The sequence below is a fragment of the Pongo pygmaeus genome, chromosome 3, assembly GCF_028885625.2.
Source record: "Pongo pygmaeus isolate AG05252 chromosome 3, NHGRI_mPonPyg2-v2.0_pri, whole genome shotgun sequence".
Classification (NCBI taxonomy): domain Eukaryota; kingdom Metazoa; phylum Chordata; class Mammalia; order Primates; family Hominidae; genus Pongo; species Pongo pygmaeus.
Window position 1 is genome coordinate 67,117,419 of NC_072376.2, and position 20,981 is coordinate 67,138,399.

General features: G+C 36.1%; 1 protein-coding gene across 39 annotated transcripts in view; it reads right to left on the reverse strand.

Moving 5' to 3' along the window:
* The window catches only part of FIP1L1 (factor interacting with PAPOLA and CPSF1), a 76,678-nt gene extending 56,988 nt beyond the window's left edge, over positions 1-19,690 (reverse strand). For 4 of the 39 annotated variants that reach the window (XM_054486197.2, XM_054486181.2, XM_054486215.2 and 1 more), the window contains exons 1-8: positions 19,293-19,634; positions 17,958-17,997; positions 14,223-14,280; positions 12,676-12,779; positions 6,498-6,562; positions 5,748-5,855; positions 5,238-5,368; positions 4,879-4,947 (exon numbers count right to left, since the gene is read on the reverse strand). In XM_054486197.2, the coding sequence (XP_054342172.1) occupies positions 4,879-4,947; positions 5,238-5,368; positions 5,748-5,855; positions 6,498-6,562; positions 12,676-12,779; positions 14,223-14,280; positions 17,958-17,997; positions 19,293-19,377 (660 nt within the window). In that variant the 5' untranslated portion in view covers positions 19,378-19,634. Of the gene's footprint in view, positions 1-4,878; positions 4,948-5,237; positions 5,369-5,747; positions 5,856-6,497; positions 6,563-12,675; positions 12,780-14,222; positions 14,281-17,957; positions 17,998-18,100; positions 18,146-19,292 lie in introns of all 39 variants that reach the window. The other 35 variants (XM_063663686.1, XM_054486196.2, XM_054486184.2 and 32 more) reach the window with 25 other exon arrangements.
* Positions 19,691-20,981: the final 1,291 nt, after the last annotated feature.

A 20,981-nucleotide genomic window follows, 5' to 3' on the forward strand; every position in this document is an offset into this window, starting at 1 on the left:
TCTCAACATAGAAACATTTGTTTTTGAATCTTTTTCTCACCATGTAATTGTAATTATAAGAAGCCAATGTTTTATTTCCTTTGAAGTTCTGTTATATCCATGATTACTTTGTATAGATAATTCCTTTAAAAGGCCTACTTAAAGTTAACATCTAAAATACATTTATGGCCAGGTGCAGTGGCTCATGCCTGTAATCCCAACACTTTAGGAGGCTGAGGCGGGTGGATCACCTGAGGTCAGGAGTTGGAGACCAGCCTGGCCAACATGGCAAAACCCTGTCTCCACTAAAAATACAAAAAACATACAGATGTGGTGGTAGACACCTGTAATCCCAGCTACTCGGGAGGCTGAGGCAGGAGAATCACTTGAACCCAGGAGGTGGAGGTTGCAGTGAGCCAAGATCGCACCATTGCACTCCAGCATGGGCAACAAGAGTGAAATTCTGTCTCAAGAAAAAAAAAAATCATAAAATACAGTTATGCCAGTGAAGGCCTACTCAGGGTGATATCTATATCCACAAGATGAGTGCTCATTATTCTAATAGGATTTATTGAGGTGCTTTTCAACCCTGTGATGTTGAGATATATAAATAAGAAATCAAAAAATTAACATAGATATACACATACACACACACACACACACACACACACACAATTCCATCACCTTATTACTATGTCTCATCCTAAAACAGTACCTGGCATGCAGTAAGTACTCAATAAATATTTGTTACTTGACTGACTTTGGGAATCAACTTAAATGTCACTTCTTCAAACTCCAAAGAACATGTAGTTTATAACTATATCATCTTTAGCATGATTATTTAATTAATACCTAAATTTTCCCATTAAGCACAATAAACGTCTAGACTATAGGCTCCATGTCTATTATGGTGACCTCCCCTTCCCCCCAAAGCCTAAGATACTTCCTGGCACAGTCAATGCTCAATTAAAAACCAGGAAGGAGGAACCAGGAAGGATTGGGGAAAGAGACGTGGGAGAGACATTAAAAGAGAAAGAGAGAGGTGAGGTCAGAGAAGATATTAGGAAAATGGCACAGATTTTTAAACACACAAAAATTGCCCGTGTTTCCCAGCTTTTCTTTTTTCCTTAATTTCTTCATAATATCCTCATTCTATTAAACAATTCTGAAAATCCTCACTATTCTACCAACCTTTCTAGTCAACTTGATTATCCATTTGTTTGTCTTCAGATGTTACACTCAAGATTACAGACTCAAAATTTGTCTAACCAGTAACATAATGAGATTATTTCACATGATCTAATATCTTAAGAAATGACCATAAGACATTATGACTAATTTTCTAAAAACAAATTTATGTCAGATCTGACAAATCCAAACAAAACTTAAGTCTACAACCTTGAGAAGCTAAATACCCAAATTATGCTACCACTGTACTAAAAGTTTGAAAAATATTTTTGAAATTTTCTTTGGCTGCCTATCACAGCTTCAAAGTTTAACTTTACAAACAATATCTTAAAAAAAAAACCCTGCTAAGTAAACTAAGGTACATCCAAATAATAAACTATGTATCTATTTTAAATTATATTTATAAAAAAATTTAAGAACTTATGAAAACATTACTACATGTTAAAGTCAAAAAAAGGAAAAACAGACAACCATAAATAATCACAATTTTGTTTCAACCCATAAGAAAAAAATTAAGAAACCAACAAAATTTAGAACTTTGAAATTAGATTAAAAAATAGTAACTGACTGAGCAGACCAAAGAAAACTGAATCCTAAGTCAGCAATGAGAAAGCAAAGACAATGATTATCATGTCAGGACCCTCAAAAATTCAGAAATTAAAAGCTCCAGCTACCAGAACATTTGCATCAGCCAAGTATATACCCTCTAGATAGAATACTGGAATACCTTATCTGAAAAAATCTGATTACCACAAAAAGAAAAACACCTAAAAATACTAACATCAGGGAATGTGAAAAAACAGCCCTCCAGTGAAGCCTGCAGTCAAGCAAGTTCTATTCAGATGCACAGAGCTTCCAATCAATTTTAGCAGCCCACCATTACATGAGTGAATGGCCAACAATCAACAAACATTTCAGAAAAGTCTAAGTCAGAAGATAAAAATAACTAACTTAAATAATCAAGTTGAAAACAGACTATGCAGGAAAAGAAAAATCTAACAGAAACAAAACAGCCTATCATTAATATCCTTTGAGAGAGGAGAGAAAAAGATACTGCATTACTGTAGGCGTGAATAAGATGCTACAACTAAATAATAAAGAAAAATTTTCTTGGAAATTAACAACAGAAATGAAAACTAAGTACAATAACATTATAAGAATAAAAAATTCCCCCAGATAATGGAAAAGATGAAAAAGAGAAAAACAATAAAAAAAATTAGAAGACCATTCGAAGATATCCAATATTTATCTAGAATAGAAAAGAAAGCAGAGAAAAAAGTAAAAGAAGAAAGTGTTCCATAAGTGAAGGATATGTGCTTCCAAATTGAGAAGGTGCAACTGAATGCTTGGTACAATGGATGAAAACAGACCAAGACACATAACTGTAAAATTTCAGAAAACTGGTGACAAAGCTCATACATTCACAGTCGGGGGGGCGGGGGTGGCGGGGGGAAGATCTATGCATATGTGCACAAACGAATAAAAAATATTTTAAGAAAACGTTGTAGTCAATGTTTTCTCATACATACATGTTATCTATTCCCACTAGTCACTTCTCTTTTTCCACTCACTCTAATTAAATAATTACACAATTGTTTTTGTAGCCAATTGAGTGGCTTTATTTTTATACCTATTAAATTTTTTCTTTTATTTTGCTTTTTAAAAAAACGTTATTCATATTAAGTATATAAAAGGCTGTTACCTCAAGAATGTCAAAACACTGTTAAGTGTTGAAGCTGTATGATAAGCACCTAAGGGTTCATGTGTACTATTCTACTTGTTACTGGGTTTGCAAATTGTTTAATGAAAAGTAAATAAAGTTATCTTAAAGAGGCTGATGGGTTGTCTCACACTTAAGGATGAAAAAATTCTATTTGCAGCAGATATGAAAATAAATTTTAATTCTTAAATCCACTCCTTTGCCCATTCATCCTCATAAGTGAGTTCAGGCCCTAGTTCATTTTAGTCCTATAGTATGGCAACAGCTCCCTATCTGTTTCACACCCCTTTCATTCTACAGCCCATCCTGCTGCCAGTTCCTTTTCTAAATACCAGATCTGCACTTAATTCTACTGCTCAGGAACTTTCAAACAGCTTCCTATTGGCTACACAAATGTTTGCAGACTAGTTTAAAATCAACGTCCTGCTCATGATGGCCCTATTTCCACCATTTCCTACGGACCACAATATACATAAAGAAAAAATGTTTGCCACACATATTCTTAATACACACCCTATTCCCAAATCAGTATTTCTACCAAACATATTAGTATTTAAACACACTATCAAGGCAAGAAAACCATGAAGACTGTACCCATCGAATTAAAATCTTTCATTCAGAATCCAATCAGAATGGAACACTCTATGACCTCCTCTCACATAACCAAAAGAAACTTCAAAATAAATTTTTCAGTACACAGTATGTATATAAAATACACATTCATAATGGCTACCTTCAATGAGACTAACCCCTAGGAGTTTCTTTTTATTCTCTTTTTAAGTCTACTACAAAAAATAAAGTATACAGAAGCTAACAGTTTATGATGGCAGTTCTCATTTCTATTAAAAGAAAATAAAATGCACTACTGCTAATGAACTAGTTCATTAAGACAACTTTTCTACTCATTGCAGTCAAGTTTAATATATTCAATGCCTATACAGACAATATAACCCAAAAGAAACTGATGACCCTTTAAAACACAACAGACATCATCACATACTTTCAAAATATTTGCAAAAGAAGAACCAAATACTTACGCAAAGTAGGATGTAAATTAAAATAAAATTATCTATATAGAACTGTGTACAGTAGAGTGGTTGTATCTGCAGACATAGCACACACACTGCATAAGGCAGTATTCTGATGGACAGGGCTGCAAACCCAAAAGGGGAGCAGTGGTCTCTTTCCAGTCCACTAAAGTTCCCTGAGTATACAACCCCATCTAAAAGCCACTCCCAATCTTCATCCCAGTGTCATTCAATACAAGAGTCAACTATTAAGGTAAAGAAAAAAGAGTACACAATCAGTTTTCCATAAAAGAACTATGACAATATAGTATTATTCTTTGGACTGGGTCTATGATCATACCATGGTATGGAGGAGCCAGAAATCAGACTTGTTATGCAAGTTGTAGTATCAACCTCAAAGTCTCTCACATATACCTAATCCTTTTAAGAACCAATTTTTAAAATCAATGGCCTTATCTCATTATGTTGAGTTCTCAAAGCCTCTCAGAGAATGCCTAAGATTTTTGAAGATATCTTGAGCTATCAGGGCATTACACCAATGATATCAGTGTTATCAGTGTCATAGAGATAAACAGTATGCCACCTTCCTTACCATTTTTGTAAAGAAAACAAAAAAGTTTCCAATTCTGTTGATAAAGATTAGAGTATTATCTACAATGAGAGCGTAATCTGTTGCCACTAACTTTTCTATCCTACAAACATGTATTACGACTCAAAATGAAATCACAACATATAGCAAAGAATAGTTTTACTCGGCATTTGTTAGTATAATAGGCTATAAATTCACATGCTTGCAAAAGTGGAGATAAAACAACAATCAGCAAATTTGTAAGTCACCAGAAAGCTGAAGGTTTGGAAAAAAGGTAGCTATTTCCACTTTAATCTTGTCCCTTGAGTAGTGGTATGGGAGCAGACTCAAGAACAAAAAATGAGAGCAACCAAGGATAATTTACTAAAATTCACCTTAAAAAGATTGAATCTGCCATCTTGGATCTCTGCACCTGGTGTAACTTCCATAGTACAGTCTTCGGCCTAAGTTAGATAACATATTCCCCATTAAGATACCACATAATATTTAATTAATAGGCCATATAAAGACAAACTAGCTGTGGCTAGTCTGTGATTTGAAAGCAAGAACATCAGATAATCATTAAATACGAAACTCTAAAAGGGAGGGAAGGGAAAAACAAACATGGTAAACAAAATGGAATTTTTAAACTATCATACAGCATTTAACCACTTTTATAGGGAAGCAATTTATTTGGGGAGTAAAAGTGGGACGGTAGACAAGCCAAGGGTATTCCGGAGTATTTATTAATTACCGTAATTTTATTTGTAGTAGAGGTTACTGGTATAACTTCAAGTCCCATTCGTATCCTCTTTTGTTTTTCACAGTAAGCTTTCCAGGTATCTTCATTAAACCCATAATTAAAATAATCAGAAAGATCAGCACCTAAAGAAAAAACACAACTTTAGTGTACAAATATTTCAGCTCTATTTTTATGCAGCATCAAAAATATACTAAACTATAAAAATATAAATTTAGAGTTCTATCAGTTATCACTCTATCATTTATGGTGGCAAAAATACTATAACATTTTTGATCAAATTATTCCCTTTACAAACGCCATTATAATAAACAATAAGTCTACATTTTAAGTAATACAAGGCCACCAGTAAGATTTAATAATCCAAGTCATTATTACTCATCATTTGCTTAAGACAATTAAAATTATAATGAAAAAATAAAATTCTAAATTGATGTTCAAAAAAATTTTCTGATGACTTCACACTAAAAATATTGAAATTAATATAATCCACAATAATCTTACCAGGTTTACGCCATGGTTTATCTTCAAAAGAATCCAAATCTACCTCTAAGAGTGGAACTCCATTAATGCTTCCAGGTGCATCAAGGTCTACTCCTTTGACTTTTGTTCCTATTTTATAAAATTACAAAATGAAGGAGCTACATTTGCAAGAAGCTGGGAGATACCATAGACAAACAGAAAATATAAACACCTTTTTACTATTCCTGGCACAAATACACAAACAGAAAACAAACATCTTTTTACTATTCCTGGCAAAAAACCTGGCAAGGGTTCCCAACAAAGCAGAGCCTAAAACACGTGCTACTGGACTCTTTCCAGAAAAATTTTTACCAGTCTCTGTGATGTACGGTCAAAAATTACTCTTTAAAAAGAGGTATTATCACCTTGGCTAGGCGCAGTGGCTCACACTTGGAATCCCAACACTCTGGGAGGCCAAGACAGGTAGATCACTTAAGCTCGAAAGTTCAAGACCGCCTGAACAACATGGTGAGACCCGGTCTCTACATAAAAATACAAAAATTGGCCAAGCATGGTAGTGCACGCCCACAGTCCCAGTTACTTGAGAAGGTGAAGTGGGAGGATGGTTTGAGCCCAGGAGGCGGAGGTTGCAGCGAACTAAGATTGCGCCACTGTACTCCAGCCTGGGTGACAGAGCCAGACTCTGTCCCCGACTAAAAAAAAAGCTATTAAGACCTATTTAAGATATGTGCCTTATTTCCCTACTGATGCAACAGAAAATACAAACTTTACCTGTAGTTCCATAAACTCTTCCCCCTGTCTTGATGTTAAGATTTACAGGTGCTGTACCATAACTCCTAAAAACAAACAAACAAAAAAAACCAGAAATTATCCTGAAAAGCTTAAACAAAACAGTAATATATTCCATTTGTAGAAACAAATTATACAATCACATAGTAAATGGATAGTGCGACACACATTTTATTTCTATCTTTATTTTTTAAATTTTGTATAGAGGAGATCTCATACCATGTTGTCCAGGCTGGTCTCGAACTCCAGAGCTCAAGCAATCCTCCCATCTTGGCTTCCCAAAATGCTGAGATTACAAGAGTGAGCCACCGTGCCCAGCTAACACACATTTTAAAAAACATTTTAAACTGATTTTTAAAGTCACTTGCTCAATAAAAGGCAAAAACATTTAAAAAAAAAAAAAAACAAAAAGCCTGACTTGTTTCCATTTCAAAAACCTTTTTGCCAGTAACTCAACATTCTACTGTAACAAACTTCACAAGAAATAAGGCTAAGAAGGGAAAAATAGTTTATACCCCTTGTCTTCATTTCCTTGCCTCCCCGTTATTAAATATACAGCAATCTTAAGCATAAGTAAAATTCCTCCAACTTGTTGTCAAATCTAGTGGCCTTTCAGTTCTTCCTGCATTTGATATTGTTAATAAATCCTTTTTCAACTATTCATGGAGTACTCAGTCCATAATAGAAATTTATTGACAAGAAATTCAAAAATAAGTCTAGCATGAAAGCAGAACAGTGTTTGCCAGTGGTGGGTGGTTAATGACCAAGAGGAAAAATGAGAGAAACTTCTAGGATGCCAATTACGTTTCATATCTTGATCTGGTTGTAGTTACATGAATGTATATATTTGAAAAAAATATTAAGCTGCTCCTTTTTAGATGTAATATAATACACAGTGATAAAGAAAAAAATATCTGAAGTTGGACCAACCCACATGCAAATGTTTTGTCAATTGCTAGTTGTGTAATCTTGGCCAAGACACCTAAGAGTTGTATACAATTATTTGAATAATTCATTGCATTTATACTTGTATAAATGAGCCTTGTATACATTTTCTGTAATATGGGGTTACAGACAGTTCTTTACTTTTTTATATAATGGATTCTTATATATGAGTAGTATTATCAAATATACTAATTAAAATAGACTTTTCTGTTACTAGGGAAGTTAGAAGAAAATGGGAATGGGCAAAGAAGGACCAACTCCCACTGAACAAAAAGATATCAGTAAGACGGCCGGGCACGGCGGCTCACGCCTGTAATCCCAGCACTTTGGGAGGCCGAGGCAGGTGGATCACGAGGTCAGGAGATCAAGACCATCCTGCTAACACCATGAAACCCCGTCTCCACTAAACAACAGAAAAAATTAGCCAGGCGTGGTGGTGGGCACCTGTAATCCCAGCTACTCAGGAGGCTGAGGCATGAGAATGGCATGAACCCAGGAGGCGGAGCTTGTAGTGAGATCGCGCCACTGCACTCCAGCCTGGGCGAAAGAGCGAGACTCTATCTCAAAAAAAAAAAAAAAAAAAGATATCAGTAAGACCTCAAGTCATAGACGTTTTCAATGATATATTTCTCACATTATATCCATGTTATATATTTGGTTCTTTTCTCTCAGAAGTTCAGCCATCTGGACTTCAGATTCACTGCTTTGGGTCTAATAATAATTACTTCCATCTTTTGTCTCTAAAAAAGATATCAGTAAGACCTCAAGTCATAGATGTTTTCAATGATATATTTCTCACATTATATCCATGTTATATATTTGGTTCTTTTCTCTCAGAAGTTCAGCCATCTGGACTTCAGATTCACTGCTTTGGGTCTAATAATAATTACTTCCATCTTTTGTCTCTAATGTACTACATTTAAGACTTAGGTTTAGTTACATTTGCACTGTCATTTTTCTTTTCTACTTAAAAAAGAAAAATGTAAATTCAATAAAATGTTTAAGTAATTGTATCAAATAACTGTAGCTCCACAGCTAGAAATGCAAAAATTACAAAGTGGACCAAATATTACTGTCAAGCAGTACTATCGTCACCAACTTGAAATAATCATTTTATAGACTGATTAATTCATGTAATGCTTACTGAGCACCAAACCATGTCAAGTATGGTTCTAGGCTGAGGAAAAAGTGTGAGGAGCTGGACAAATATGGTTCCTGCCTTCACGATGTTTACATTTTAACAATCCAAATTCAGAAAAAGTGACTTAGCGGTATCTACATATGATGTACATGATTTTTCTACAAATGTAGAAAAATCAAGGATTTTCTCTAAACTGTTCTCTTACAGGACAGTATAGAATAAAATAGTATTTTTATAAAAGGCTTAGCCACAAGTGTTCGATAAATGAGCTTCTTCGCTTTCCATTCAGCTACTTTCTATTCCCTATTCTGCCTTTTAAAACATCATTTTTTCTTTTTTAAGCCACAAGCCTTTGTAGAGAAGCCTGTGTAGAGAAGCTCAGTGGTATGAAAAATTGCAGAGGCAAATTTGATATAATGTCCAATAGATCCCCATGAAGTCTCAGACCACTCTAAATGCTAGATCCTATACTTGGATTTTCTATAGGAACTTCAAAATAAACATGTCAAATGAATCTATTTTGTGGGAGGTGGGAGCAGTAGCACCCACCTGTACCCAATTAACTGCTCTAGAAATCTTTAAGTCACTGAGCCCTTTATCTCCTCCTCCATCCACAACCAACCAGTTACCCATGTTATTTGTTTCTATTTATTCTTTGAGACAGGATCTTACTATATTGCCCAGGCTGGCCTGAAACTCCAAGGCTCAAGCAATCCTCCCCCCTCAGCCTCCCAAGTCCATGGGACTACAGGTGTATACCACATGCCTGACTATATTTCTGTTTCTCTAATATTCAAATGTACTATTTTCCCATTCATCTCTCTACTACTGCTCCCTTAGTCTAGATTATCATCTCACCTGGACAACTACTTCACATCTATTAGTCAATGTCTCTCCATCTAACCCATCTCAACTACTGATGCTAGAGTTATCTTTTCAAATGATATGACCTGTCTAAAAACCTAATTAGGGGTGTCTAAGGGAAAGAATACAGTCATGAGTCCTTAGTTTCTGTTTCTGGTTAGGCCAGTAAAGCCCCTTCATCACCCCTCTTTTCCACTGATCACTGGAGACAGAAACTAAAAACCATGGCTTTGGGCAGCTAAAAGCCTAAAACAAAGCAAAACAGAACAACAACAAAATAAGATACATTGGACAAGCTTGCAAGGTCTACAAAGACATAGCAAAAGCATCCTAACTCCTTCCATAAGTGATTTCAACCATCTCTTTTCGTCTACCTTATCCTCCAGCCATGTACTTCCTCCAAGGCATGCATCTAATACATTTATTGTTAAGCAGTGTCCGCCACCTAAAAACCACTGTCTCCCATCTCAAAAATTATTCAAACAAGTTCAAATGTTACCTCTGGGATCTTCTCTTCAACACCTGTAGGCTTTTAGCAACTCTCCTCTCAAACCTTTTGAAAATCACTTTGTACATGTTTCTATTCTAGCACTTATGTTGCATTGAAAATATTTACTCAACATGTCTGCCATCTTCACTACCTCTGGAAAATGATAACTTCTTGTATTCTCATCAATTAATACATTCACAGATAAAAAATTGCTGCTTTCATGTAACTTTATCTAATTCGTTAACTTCAGGAAACTTCATGGTGATTTTACCAAGAGTTCTTTTGTAGCATGGTAAATGTAAAAAAAATAATAATAATAATGGAATGATCACAGATGGTTTGATAAAGGCACATTATCTTTGCTACTTAACACAGTGCCAGATAAATTATGTCTTTAAAAATTATTTATTGAGTACATAAATGGATCAATCTCACAGAGATAGGTAACAAACTACTTTCCAAGATAAAGTATTCCTACTTTAAGAGTTGCTTTTCTTCATACCTTACTTACATATAAAATGAACTTGTAACAAAGGTATGTTACCTAAAAAAAAAAAAAAAAAATGCTATTTTGTATTTCCTAACAATTTACAATAAATCAGTTCAGTACCACTCCTTGGACACAGTTTGTTCTTTAAATTTGCTTCTGAAAATGCTGTGCATATGTAGATGTTTATCAAATTTCATTTTCTCACTGACTGTTTTCAAGGGATTTATCTTGAAATATAGAGGTTAAACAACTTTACACTCTTCACAAATGCCTGTACTTTACTTTCGAAATGCATAAAATGAATAAAAAATAAATCAACTGATAAATGGGTAAACGCATAGATAGAGGGATATGAGTTCAAGCAAACAGAGCAAAATGTAGATTGTATAATCTAGGTGATGGGTAAATGAGCATTCACATGTCAATTCCTTCAACTTTTGTGAGTACTTGAAAAGTTTCATAATCAAATGTCTAAGGGAAAAAACCTTCAGAGACAACTGTAACTAAATAACATTCAGTTTATTTAGTCAATGACCATTTACTGCACACTTAACTATATTTAAGGCAATGTGAGGAAGAGAAAACTTCATAAATCACAGTTTCTTGTTTTTTTGAAGAGTTTTGAATACAATGGTTTCTACTCTATAGAAATCTAAAGTGTCTAGAGGTAATAAATATGTATAAACATAATTACAATGCATAAAACTGAAAATTGCTGTAAGAAATAAAGTTTAGTAAGGTACTATGGAAGTCCACGTATATTTAATATTTGAGTGCAATTTCTACCAAGAAAAGGTCCCATTCATAATCCAAAAAAATTGTAATTTGCTTCAAATTGTTCTATAACTTGCAAATACAAATAATTTTACATAACATTTAATGAACATGCAATTATTACAATTTTATATGTGTTCCTTTTGCATCATGCAGATAGTAAAGCCCTACTAGTGCTACAGTATAAGCCCGACTTTCTCATTAAGTAATTATTTACTTTCCCAAATGAGAATGAGGAGCACATTTAGAATATCCACCCCTAACATGAAAAATGAGCCTCTTTACTCTGTTCCCTAAAAAGGTGCTAGGATTTTAAAATTACATGGGTAGTCATTATTATAATACAAAACTGACTATGACAATAACTGAATTGGCTTTAAGCTTCCTGAAATGACTTCTGAAAACAAATGACTCTACTAATAAAATATTTAACAATATTTTTGTATACACTGGTTGATTCCAGATGAGGTTGCTTAATGAACTATAGTGAAATTAATGTATTTTATGTTTCCAATGCATAAGCTATAATAACCACATCATACAGCCAATTTGAAAAACTCTTATTCGCCTATCGTAACTAAATCACAATTCGTACTTCAATGTATTTCCCTTCCAATCTTTCTGTAAGATTCTTTATGCGCTCAATGAGTCAATGACAGTCCATTTACTTGGTCCAGTTTATAGAATACAAAATTTGAGACAAACATTGGCCTAAAAGGCCTAAGGGAGAATTAGAAATCTGAAAACACTATTAAGAACAAAAAGAAATACTTTTGATATTGTTTTTATTAGACAAAAAAATTAAAAACCTAAACTCAGGTCTGGATAAGTAATAAAGTGAAATAATAATAAGTACAGATAGAAATTACAATTTAAGGATTTCTAATTCTAATCAAAGAATTTATAGTACTTTTTTTTTTCTTTTTCTTGAGACAGAGTCTCACTCTGTTACCCAGGCTGGAGTACAGTGGCTCGATCTAGGCTCACTGCAACCTCCGCCTCCCAGGTTCAAGTGATTCTCCTGCCTTAGCCTCTGGAGTAGCTGGGATTACAGGTGCCCACCACCATGCCTGGCTAATTTTTGTATTTTTAGTAGAGATAAGGTTTCACCATGCTGGTCAGGCTGGTCTTGAACTCCTGACCTCAAGTGATTCACCCGCCTCGGCCTCCCAAAGTCCTGGGATTACAGGCATGAACCACTATGCCGGGCCTAGCACTCAATTCTTTTATAAAAACACTTTAAATTCAGCATCAAAAACTGCTGCTTCCATGTACCTTTGCCTAATCAATTAACTATTTAAGCAAAGAAGTATCTTCATGAAACTTTAACAAGTTCTTTTATGTTAAAATAGAAAAACATAAAAACAATGGACTCAACCACTGAGAGTTTGATACAGGCACACTCTCCTTACTATATAGCATTTACACAATTGTTACTTACTAAAAAATATCTTACCCATACTGTGGTGCTCCCGTTTTAATGTCTCCTATAGTGACATGAACATCATCTTCATCATCATCACTGTCACTATCACTATCATCTTCGGTCTCAGTTACTTTCTACATGAACATAAACAAATTATAAAATACATTCAATAATCCATTTCAACATCTAATACTAATAACTAAAAAAAGTAACCACCCTGTTTTTTTTTTTCTTTCTTCTTTCTTGAGGCAGAGTCTCACTTTGTCGCCCCGGCTTGAGTGCAATGGCATGATTTCAGCTCACTGCAACCTCCGCCTCCCAGGTTCAAGCAATTCTCCGGCCTCAGCCTCTAGGGTAGCTAGGATTACAGGTGCCCACCACCATGCCCAACTAATTTTTGTATTTTTAGCAGAGACAGGGTTTCACCATGTTGGCCAGGCTGGCCTCGAACTCCTGACAGGTGATCCATCCACCTTGGCCTCCCAAAGTGCTGGAATTACAGGTGTGAGCCACCATGCCCGGCCCCACTCTGTATTTTTTTGAGATACAATTTAAAAGTTACAAGCTTATAATGCTGCCACCTATTTCAACTCATAATTTTGATGTTCTACATGATAAAAAGGATAAGACTAAGAATAAAGAAATGAAATCTTTCTTGGCATCATCTCCTTTTGGTAAACAACACCTCATATTTTTTTTTAACTATCATATCTGCCCTTCTTGCAAAAAGGATCTAAAGCAACTTACTAAGATACCTACAAGATAAAATTATAAAAAATAAGTATTTGAGAAGTCTTGGCAAAAAAGAATCTAAGAGGAGAACAATTTTAAGATTCACAGTGTCACAAATACAAAGTACCAAATCAATTAAAGAATTAAAAAAAAAAAAACCAAAGCATAAGAAGTACCAAATAGTTAAGTAGAAGCTCAGTTATGCTTGGTATTCTTGTATACCTAGAAGAGGCCCTACATGCAAATTCTACATTTGTGAAGATTTTACTTTGGCTCTTAAAGGCTATTTTGTGCTTAATCACATCATAGTAAATAAGTAGATCACATAGGCAAAATACTTTTTTGTATACAACTTCAAACTTCCAGAACAATAACTTCCTTCCTTTTATAGGATTAAAATGTACAAATATTCATAGGACCAATGATATGTTCATCTCACAAAATATCAATGGCATGCAGGGATGCAGTCAAGGACTGTCACATACATTAAAAAGCAACGCTAAAAAATCATAACAGTGAAAGGTTGTGGGACTCAAAACTTGCTCTGAAAACCAGGCTCACTACATTCAGTAGATTCATAACCATTCATTTCCTTGAAAGCAATAAACATCAAGCCTTTGCACATACTATTTTCCTCTGAAGTCTTTCTACTATTTCTTTTCCTCATTTTAATTCCTATATATGTTTTTAATGGCACCAGATGAAGTAGGAAATGTAAGAAAGGGCCAGATAACACCCGATACTGAAGGTAATATAAAATGCCAGCTTGCTTTCTATGTAAACTGTGAAGCTATTGATAAAGATTTGTATCAGGAAAGTAACTGGATTTCAAAGCCTTATGTTACCGGTTTTGGTACACCATTTTCAGCAGTTTCATCTTCAATTCCAGATGGAGGATTAGCACTACAAACAACAAAAGTAAGTATACATGTCAGGCATTATTTTTCGGAAGTACAGATAGATTATGTTAGTATTTCTAAGCTTTAATAAAGCTCCTAAAATTATTGTCTCCACTGGAGACAGTAATGGTAAAATCTGACTGTCTTATTCCATTATTTCTAGTAACTTGCATAAGACAAGTACTCAACATTGTAAGTAGAATGCAAATGCTAGGCTGGGTGTGGAGGCTCACGCCTGTAATCCCAGCACTTTGGGAGGCTGAGGCAGGTGGATCACGAGGTCAGGAATTCAAGACCAGCCTGGCCAAGATGGTAAAACCTCGTCTCTACTAAAAATACAAAAAAAAAAAATTAGCCAGGCATGGCGGCAGGCGCCTGTAATCCCAGCTACTCTGAAGGCTGAAGCAGACAACTGCTTGAACCCAGGAGGTAGAGGTTGCAGTGAGGCTGCAGTGATCATGCCACTGCACTCTAGCCTGGGTGACAGCGTGAGATGCTGTCTCAAAAAAAAAAAAAAAAAAGAATGCAAATGCCTTCACAGGTTATAAATGATTTATAATTTGATGGGCTATAATTCAAGCTTTTTACACATTTTAAAAATGTATGACAAACTTAATCAATTTTAATTATCCTAAATCTTTACTGAACATCCACTATGTACCAGGTACTACTACTATAACTACCCAGATCTACATAATACAGCTTCCTCTTTTCCTTGGTGCTCAAGAACTCAGATTTGTGGTATAATCACATTAACTCTTTCAGTATTCAGTTAACATACATGCTTCTTCTTGGTTCTCTGTGTTATCAATCTTATTGAAAATATGTCCTTTGTTGAATAAAAAATAAAATTTTAAGATTAAAAAATGTATCTTCATTCAAGACTGTTCTCCAATTTGATATTAATAAGGAGCTAATTCTCATGAATGATAAAACTGATTACTTTTTTAAGACCAGTTAATACTTGAACTTGTCCTTTCACAACAAAACTGATATGTAACAATAAAACATTCACATTCCCATGAAACTCAAGCATATGGTCATTTACCAGCAAATAACACTTCCAGTACCATAGTGTAATTGGTTTCTTACATTTTTTAGTAATTAAAATTTCAACAGTGGGAATTAACCATCACCTCATTTTACAGATAAGAAAATTGAAGTATAAAGCAAGTAGCTGATTTGACCCAACTTTCTAAATTATTTAGTAGCATTCTTAACAAAAATGTCCAGATGTTGACACAGTTCAGAGCACTTTTCATTAGATTTCTGCTAATCTCTTCTAAACTTCACTTTCTGTCAGGTAGTTTCTATGTAAATCAATTTGATCTTTACAGTGGCATTTTATAGCACAATCACCAAATAAAGCAAAATGAAAGATAAAAAGTCAAAACATAACTGTTATATTTTCATTGTTCTACTGCTTGCTTCAAGAAAACAAATATGCAGCTGTAATTGTTCAGTACATTTACCTCCTGCTGAAATAAGCTTCTAGGTAGCCAGAAACAAGTCCTATTTGCTTTCTATGTCACAAAACAGTATCCCTTCTTTAGTCAAAACTTGGATAGATAAAACACAATTGGAGACTGCAATGCAATGTTTAAGAAAAACAGAGGCTTCAGCAATGAGCCAGTCAGTAGGAAACGGGCAAATTCTAATAGCAGGAACTTAGGTGGAGCAATGCAATGATGTACCAAGCCAGATAGCAGTAGGTTTGGCAGAGTACCTTTCTTCAATAGGCCTACTCTTTTGGAAGTCTTAATTTTCTATCACCATTAAAATGTTAGAAACATGATAAAATTTTAAGCTTTTTCTAGAAAAATAACACTGTAAAGGAAGTTGTCTTTTCCCCCATAGGATGAAATCAACTCAACGGCTCCCCAAATGAAGTTGCAGAAAGGAATATAAAGCTATGTTGACAGTGACACTCAGGGAAGGTAGAAGATTCCCTCCAATAAATTTTAGCAAGTTGTGTATTGCAGAATTAAAATTAAAGAATGTTTGATTAGAAAGTAAGCTTTTAAAATTGTAACCAATAAAAATAAAAAATAATGGGATAAAGATTATCATATAGAAAAGTATACTTGATTGTAAAACTATACCCTGTAATTAATTTCTTGACCAACTGAAGGAATGGGTACAAAGAAAATTCAATCACTTTCATAACATAAATTAAAACTAATCTCAACTTTGTGGTTGAGATCAGAATTAGGAACTGAGTTGAATACATAAATTTTAAAATGAAATAACATTTCAGATAATATACCAATGAGTGAAAAGACTATAGGGGATTTTTTGGGTAAGGAAGTTGAACTGTAGTTTCAGCTCCTCCTAAGCTATTTCTACTTCCATTTCTCACTTTTTCCCTCTATCCATTTTTTGTTGTAACAGCTTTGAGATACAATTCACATATTACACAATCTACCCATTCAAACAGGACAACTGAGTTTTAATATGTTCACATAGTCCAACCATCACAACTATCTAATTCCAGAATGTATGCATCACTCCCAAAAGGAACTTTGTATACATTAGCAATCATTCACCCAACTCTTAGTAACCACTAATCTGTCTCTACCGACTGGCTTCTTTCGCTTCCACATTTGTAAGGTTCATCCGTGTTGTAACATCTACCAGTATTTCATTTTATTGTCCTTGCCCAATAATATTCCACTGTATGGATATAACACATTTAATCTATCCATTCATCAGTTGATGCAGCTGCAAGTTTTTTTTTTCCCACTTTCTATTAAGAATAATGCTGCTATGAATATTCACGTACAAGTTTTTGTGTGAATATGTTTTCATTCCTCTAAGGTGGAGGACTCATATGGTAACTCCATGTTTCACCATTTGAGAAAATGGCCAGGCTGTTCTTCAAAGCAGCTGCACCATTTTACAATCCCACCAGAAGTGTATGAGGCTTTTATTTCTCCATATCCTCACCAACACCTGTTTTATCTTTTTGATTGCAGCTTACTCGGTATGAAGTGGTATATCTTCCACTTTTTAAACCCAAATGTTCTTTAAAATCTTCTAACTACCTCTCCCTCCATTACAGACACTAATGCATGTGGTCAGGGTAAAGCCGACATCTCCATGTACTTTGCATGGGTTGCTTTTTGAAATCTGGGGTAAAATTCTGACTCCCTGTATATGTTCTATAAATGAATACTTACATTTTTCTTACAATCTAACAAAGAAATCAACCTTATAACAAATCAGCTAATCACATTTTTAATGTAAACAATACATAGCATTGAAATTACAACCAAAGTGCCATTATATCATCAAAAATGTTAATAAACTGGAAAAGCAGTAGTAGTTTGGAGTGTTCCTGATTTACTTAAAAACATTTTCAATTAAGTTAAAATATTTTTATCAGTAGCTTAATGATTATACTGTATACTTCACTACTGAATTCACTTAAGAGTAACAAGTTACTTAACAGTGTAAAATCTTAAGTTCAAAAACTTTGTCCTTTAAACTACCAACAAATACAATTGGCATAAGATTAGGTCCTGAAACTGGAATAATCCTTAAAGGATTCAATGTCCTCCAAAATGTTGTAAGTCAGTGTTGTAATGAAGCCAATGATTGTAAGAAAATAATTTTGACAACTGACAGAACCATTGTATCACACAACCTGTGTAATAGGCATCAACAGAAAATTTCACTAACCTGGCATTTTCTTCCTCTGGCCTTTCAACTTCATTTTCATCTACCAAGTAAAATAAACAAATAAATAAATAAGCAAACAAAATAAACCACTTTTAAAGAAACTAGTATTATGAAAATCTGAAGTGATCATCACAAGCACTAACCTAGGTCCTTTGCCAAATCACTGTGCACATGCACGTCCCATGGGCCTATAAGCACATCCAAAGTTAGATCACCTTATAATTACTTAACAAGATACGTATTTTATGGAAAAAAAATCAGACTTTACTGCTATAAAAATAAGCTTAAAGAGGTATTGAAGATTTCCAGATCTTTGTAAAAGAAATCCTACACATTCACATTTCAAATAGTAACTAATGCTAAATCTTGCCACCAAAGATAACGATTTTTTTTTACAAGTTTATCAAAGTCACATCATCAAGGACCTGCATGGTGCCCAAAGTGCACTTTTACTATTCTATTCTAAAGACAATCAAGAATGTATGTTTTAGGCAAGGAACAAACATTAACTTTCAAATCTGGTGTAACAAGCAAGAAGGGATTGTGACTTAAAGTTAAAAACCAGATGTCAAACAAGTACCCTTCTAGAGAGAAGTACATGATGCATTAAATTTATTTTGAGAAAAAGAAATACATGAGATGACACTGAAAACTATAAGCCGAAGGGTCATGAGATACCTCCATGATGTAGGTTAAACGGCAGTCTCTTAAAAAAGAATAACTTCACCTTAATACAGGAGACATTCAGAGTTTTCTTTATGGGCCATCTTTCTCTCTCTCTCTCTCTCTTAATTAATTATTTTTAAAGCACGACTTTCAGACAAGGAGGTACCCTTGCAGGTGCATTCCATACAAACTGACCATCAAGAAACAAGACGTTAGTTGTACAGCATTAACTTTATTTAGCTATTATTACAGAATGACTGTTTCTGAAAGAAGGGACAGGAAGGGCACCCTAAGGCCACAGGGCAAAAACAGACACGAAAAAACACCACCTCAGAATCGACAGAAAAAAATAAGGGTAAAGAGCGCAGCAGCGAGGCGATCGAGACGCCCCGGGGAAAGCACAGCGAAGCCGGGGGCCAGGACCGGTCACAGCCCCCCAGCCCGGCCCGGCCGCCACAGGGTGGGTGCGCATGGTGGGCGTGGGCCAGGCGAGAGACAGCCGCGGGGGCTGGGGGCACGCGCACGCCGCGCTCGGCCTAAGTCAGGCCGGACAGGACTCCCAACCAGAGGCCCGAAGCGGCGGCGCGAGAGGCCAGGAACGCCGGCCGTTTGAGGGCCAAGAGGGGAGGCCTGAGAGAACCCGAGAGACAGGGACAGGAAGTTTCGTACCGCCATAGAGCCACTCTTCCTCCTCATCCCCTCCGGTCCCGCCGCTCAGCTCCGACACTAGGCGCTCGACCTCGCCGGCCGACATGGCCGCCCCGAGCGCAACTTAAACGCGGCGATCAACAGCCCCCTCCAACCCCTTCCCCAGCCTCGCAGCCCCGAGGCGCGAGAAGGGCGCGAACCCGCCGGCCAGCGAACGAAGAAAGCTCGAGACTCAAATCCCAGGAAGGCGGCTGCAGCGGCGGCAAAGATGAAGCCTCCAGCGCAGGTCCGTCTGCGCATGCGCAGGAGACCCAAGCGGCGCGGCACGTATAGGTGGCTTCGCTTCCGCGGCGGCGGCCACCTGGGCCTGCTTGCGCCTGCGCGCTGAGGTGGGCCCCGCCCCTCTAGGATCCCGCTTTGCTATTTTGCTTGGCTTCCTCCCGTGGCGTCTTGAGTCGGCCAGGGTTCCCCGCCCCCACGCTTCTTTTTAATAACCCGTATTGCCATTGCTGGAGAGTACACCATTGTTGCCTTCTACTCTTCGTGCTCTTTCTTCTCAACTTTTTATTTGTTTTTTAATCTTCCGAAAGGCCTTCTTTTATTCTTTAATCAGCCTTGATACAGAATCATTACCTGTCACTCCCTTTCCTCACTGAATAGAGAAGAAATCACAATCAGTACTATTTCTCGAAAAATTAATTTTCACAGCCAACAAAAGCAAAACTAATAGATGAAGAATGCACCCTCCTTGTTAAAAACCATAAATTACTGTCAAGGTCAAAGACCGCCTCATTCCCCTACCCGTCTCTCCAGAGGTAGCCCTTGTTACAGATGCATATCCTGTTTGGAGTTCATCATTCCGAAATTTCCTATACACTTACTTCGTGTGTTGTGCTGTTTTGGTGGGAGAACCTGAGATTGACAAGTCTTAAATAGTACAGTATAGTATAGTATCATCCTGCGACTTCCTTTTTTTTCTTTTTTTTAGCATCCTTGTCTTGGAGCTCTTTTTCATTTTAGTATGAATCAAACTATATCTATTTTAAGTGCTTCATAAAATTGCATAGTATGGCTATCACAGAGTGAATATGGCTATTTCTCCGTTGATGTACACCCAGATTGCTTTCGACTTTACACTTAACTACAACAGAAAACGACAATGAAGATCCATGCGGCTCCTTGCAGATTTGTCTGTTTCTCGAAGATAGATCATAAAGTATGTACAGTTTTTATTTTAATAGGTAAACTAAATGTTCAGGCCACTTCTGAAAGCACATCTTCCAGTGAAAAGATGACATACAATGGTTCAAACTGGAGCTCTAGGTTTTTTGTTTGTTTGTTTATTTATTTGAGGCAGAGTCTCGCTGTGTTGCCCAGGCTGGAGTACAGTGATGCGATCTCTGCTCACTGCAACCTCCACCTCCTGGGCTCAAGCGATTCTTCTGCCTCAGCCTCCCAAGTAGCTGGGATTACAGGCACGCGCCACCATGCCCAGCCAATTTTTGTATTTATAGTAGAGAGGGGGTTTCACCATTTTGGCCAGGCTGGTTTTGAACTCCTGACCTCAGGTGATCTGCCCACCTTGGTCTCCCAAAGTGCTAGGCTTACAGGCATGAGCCACCACGCCCAGCCTGTTTTTTTGTTTTGTTTTGTTTTGTTTTGTTTAAAAAACAGTCTTACTCTGTAACCCAGGCTGAAATGCAGTGGCAG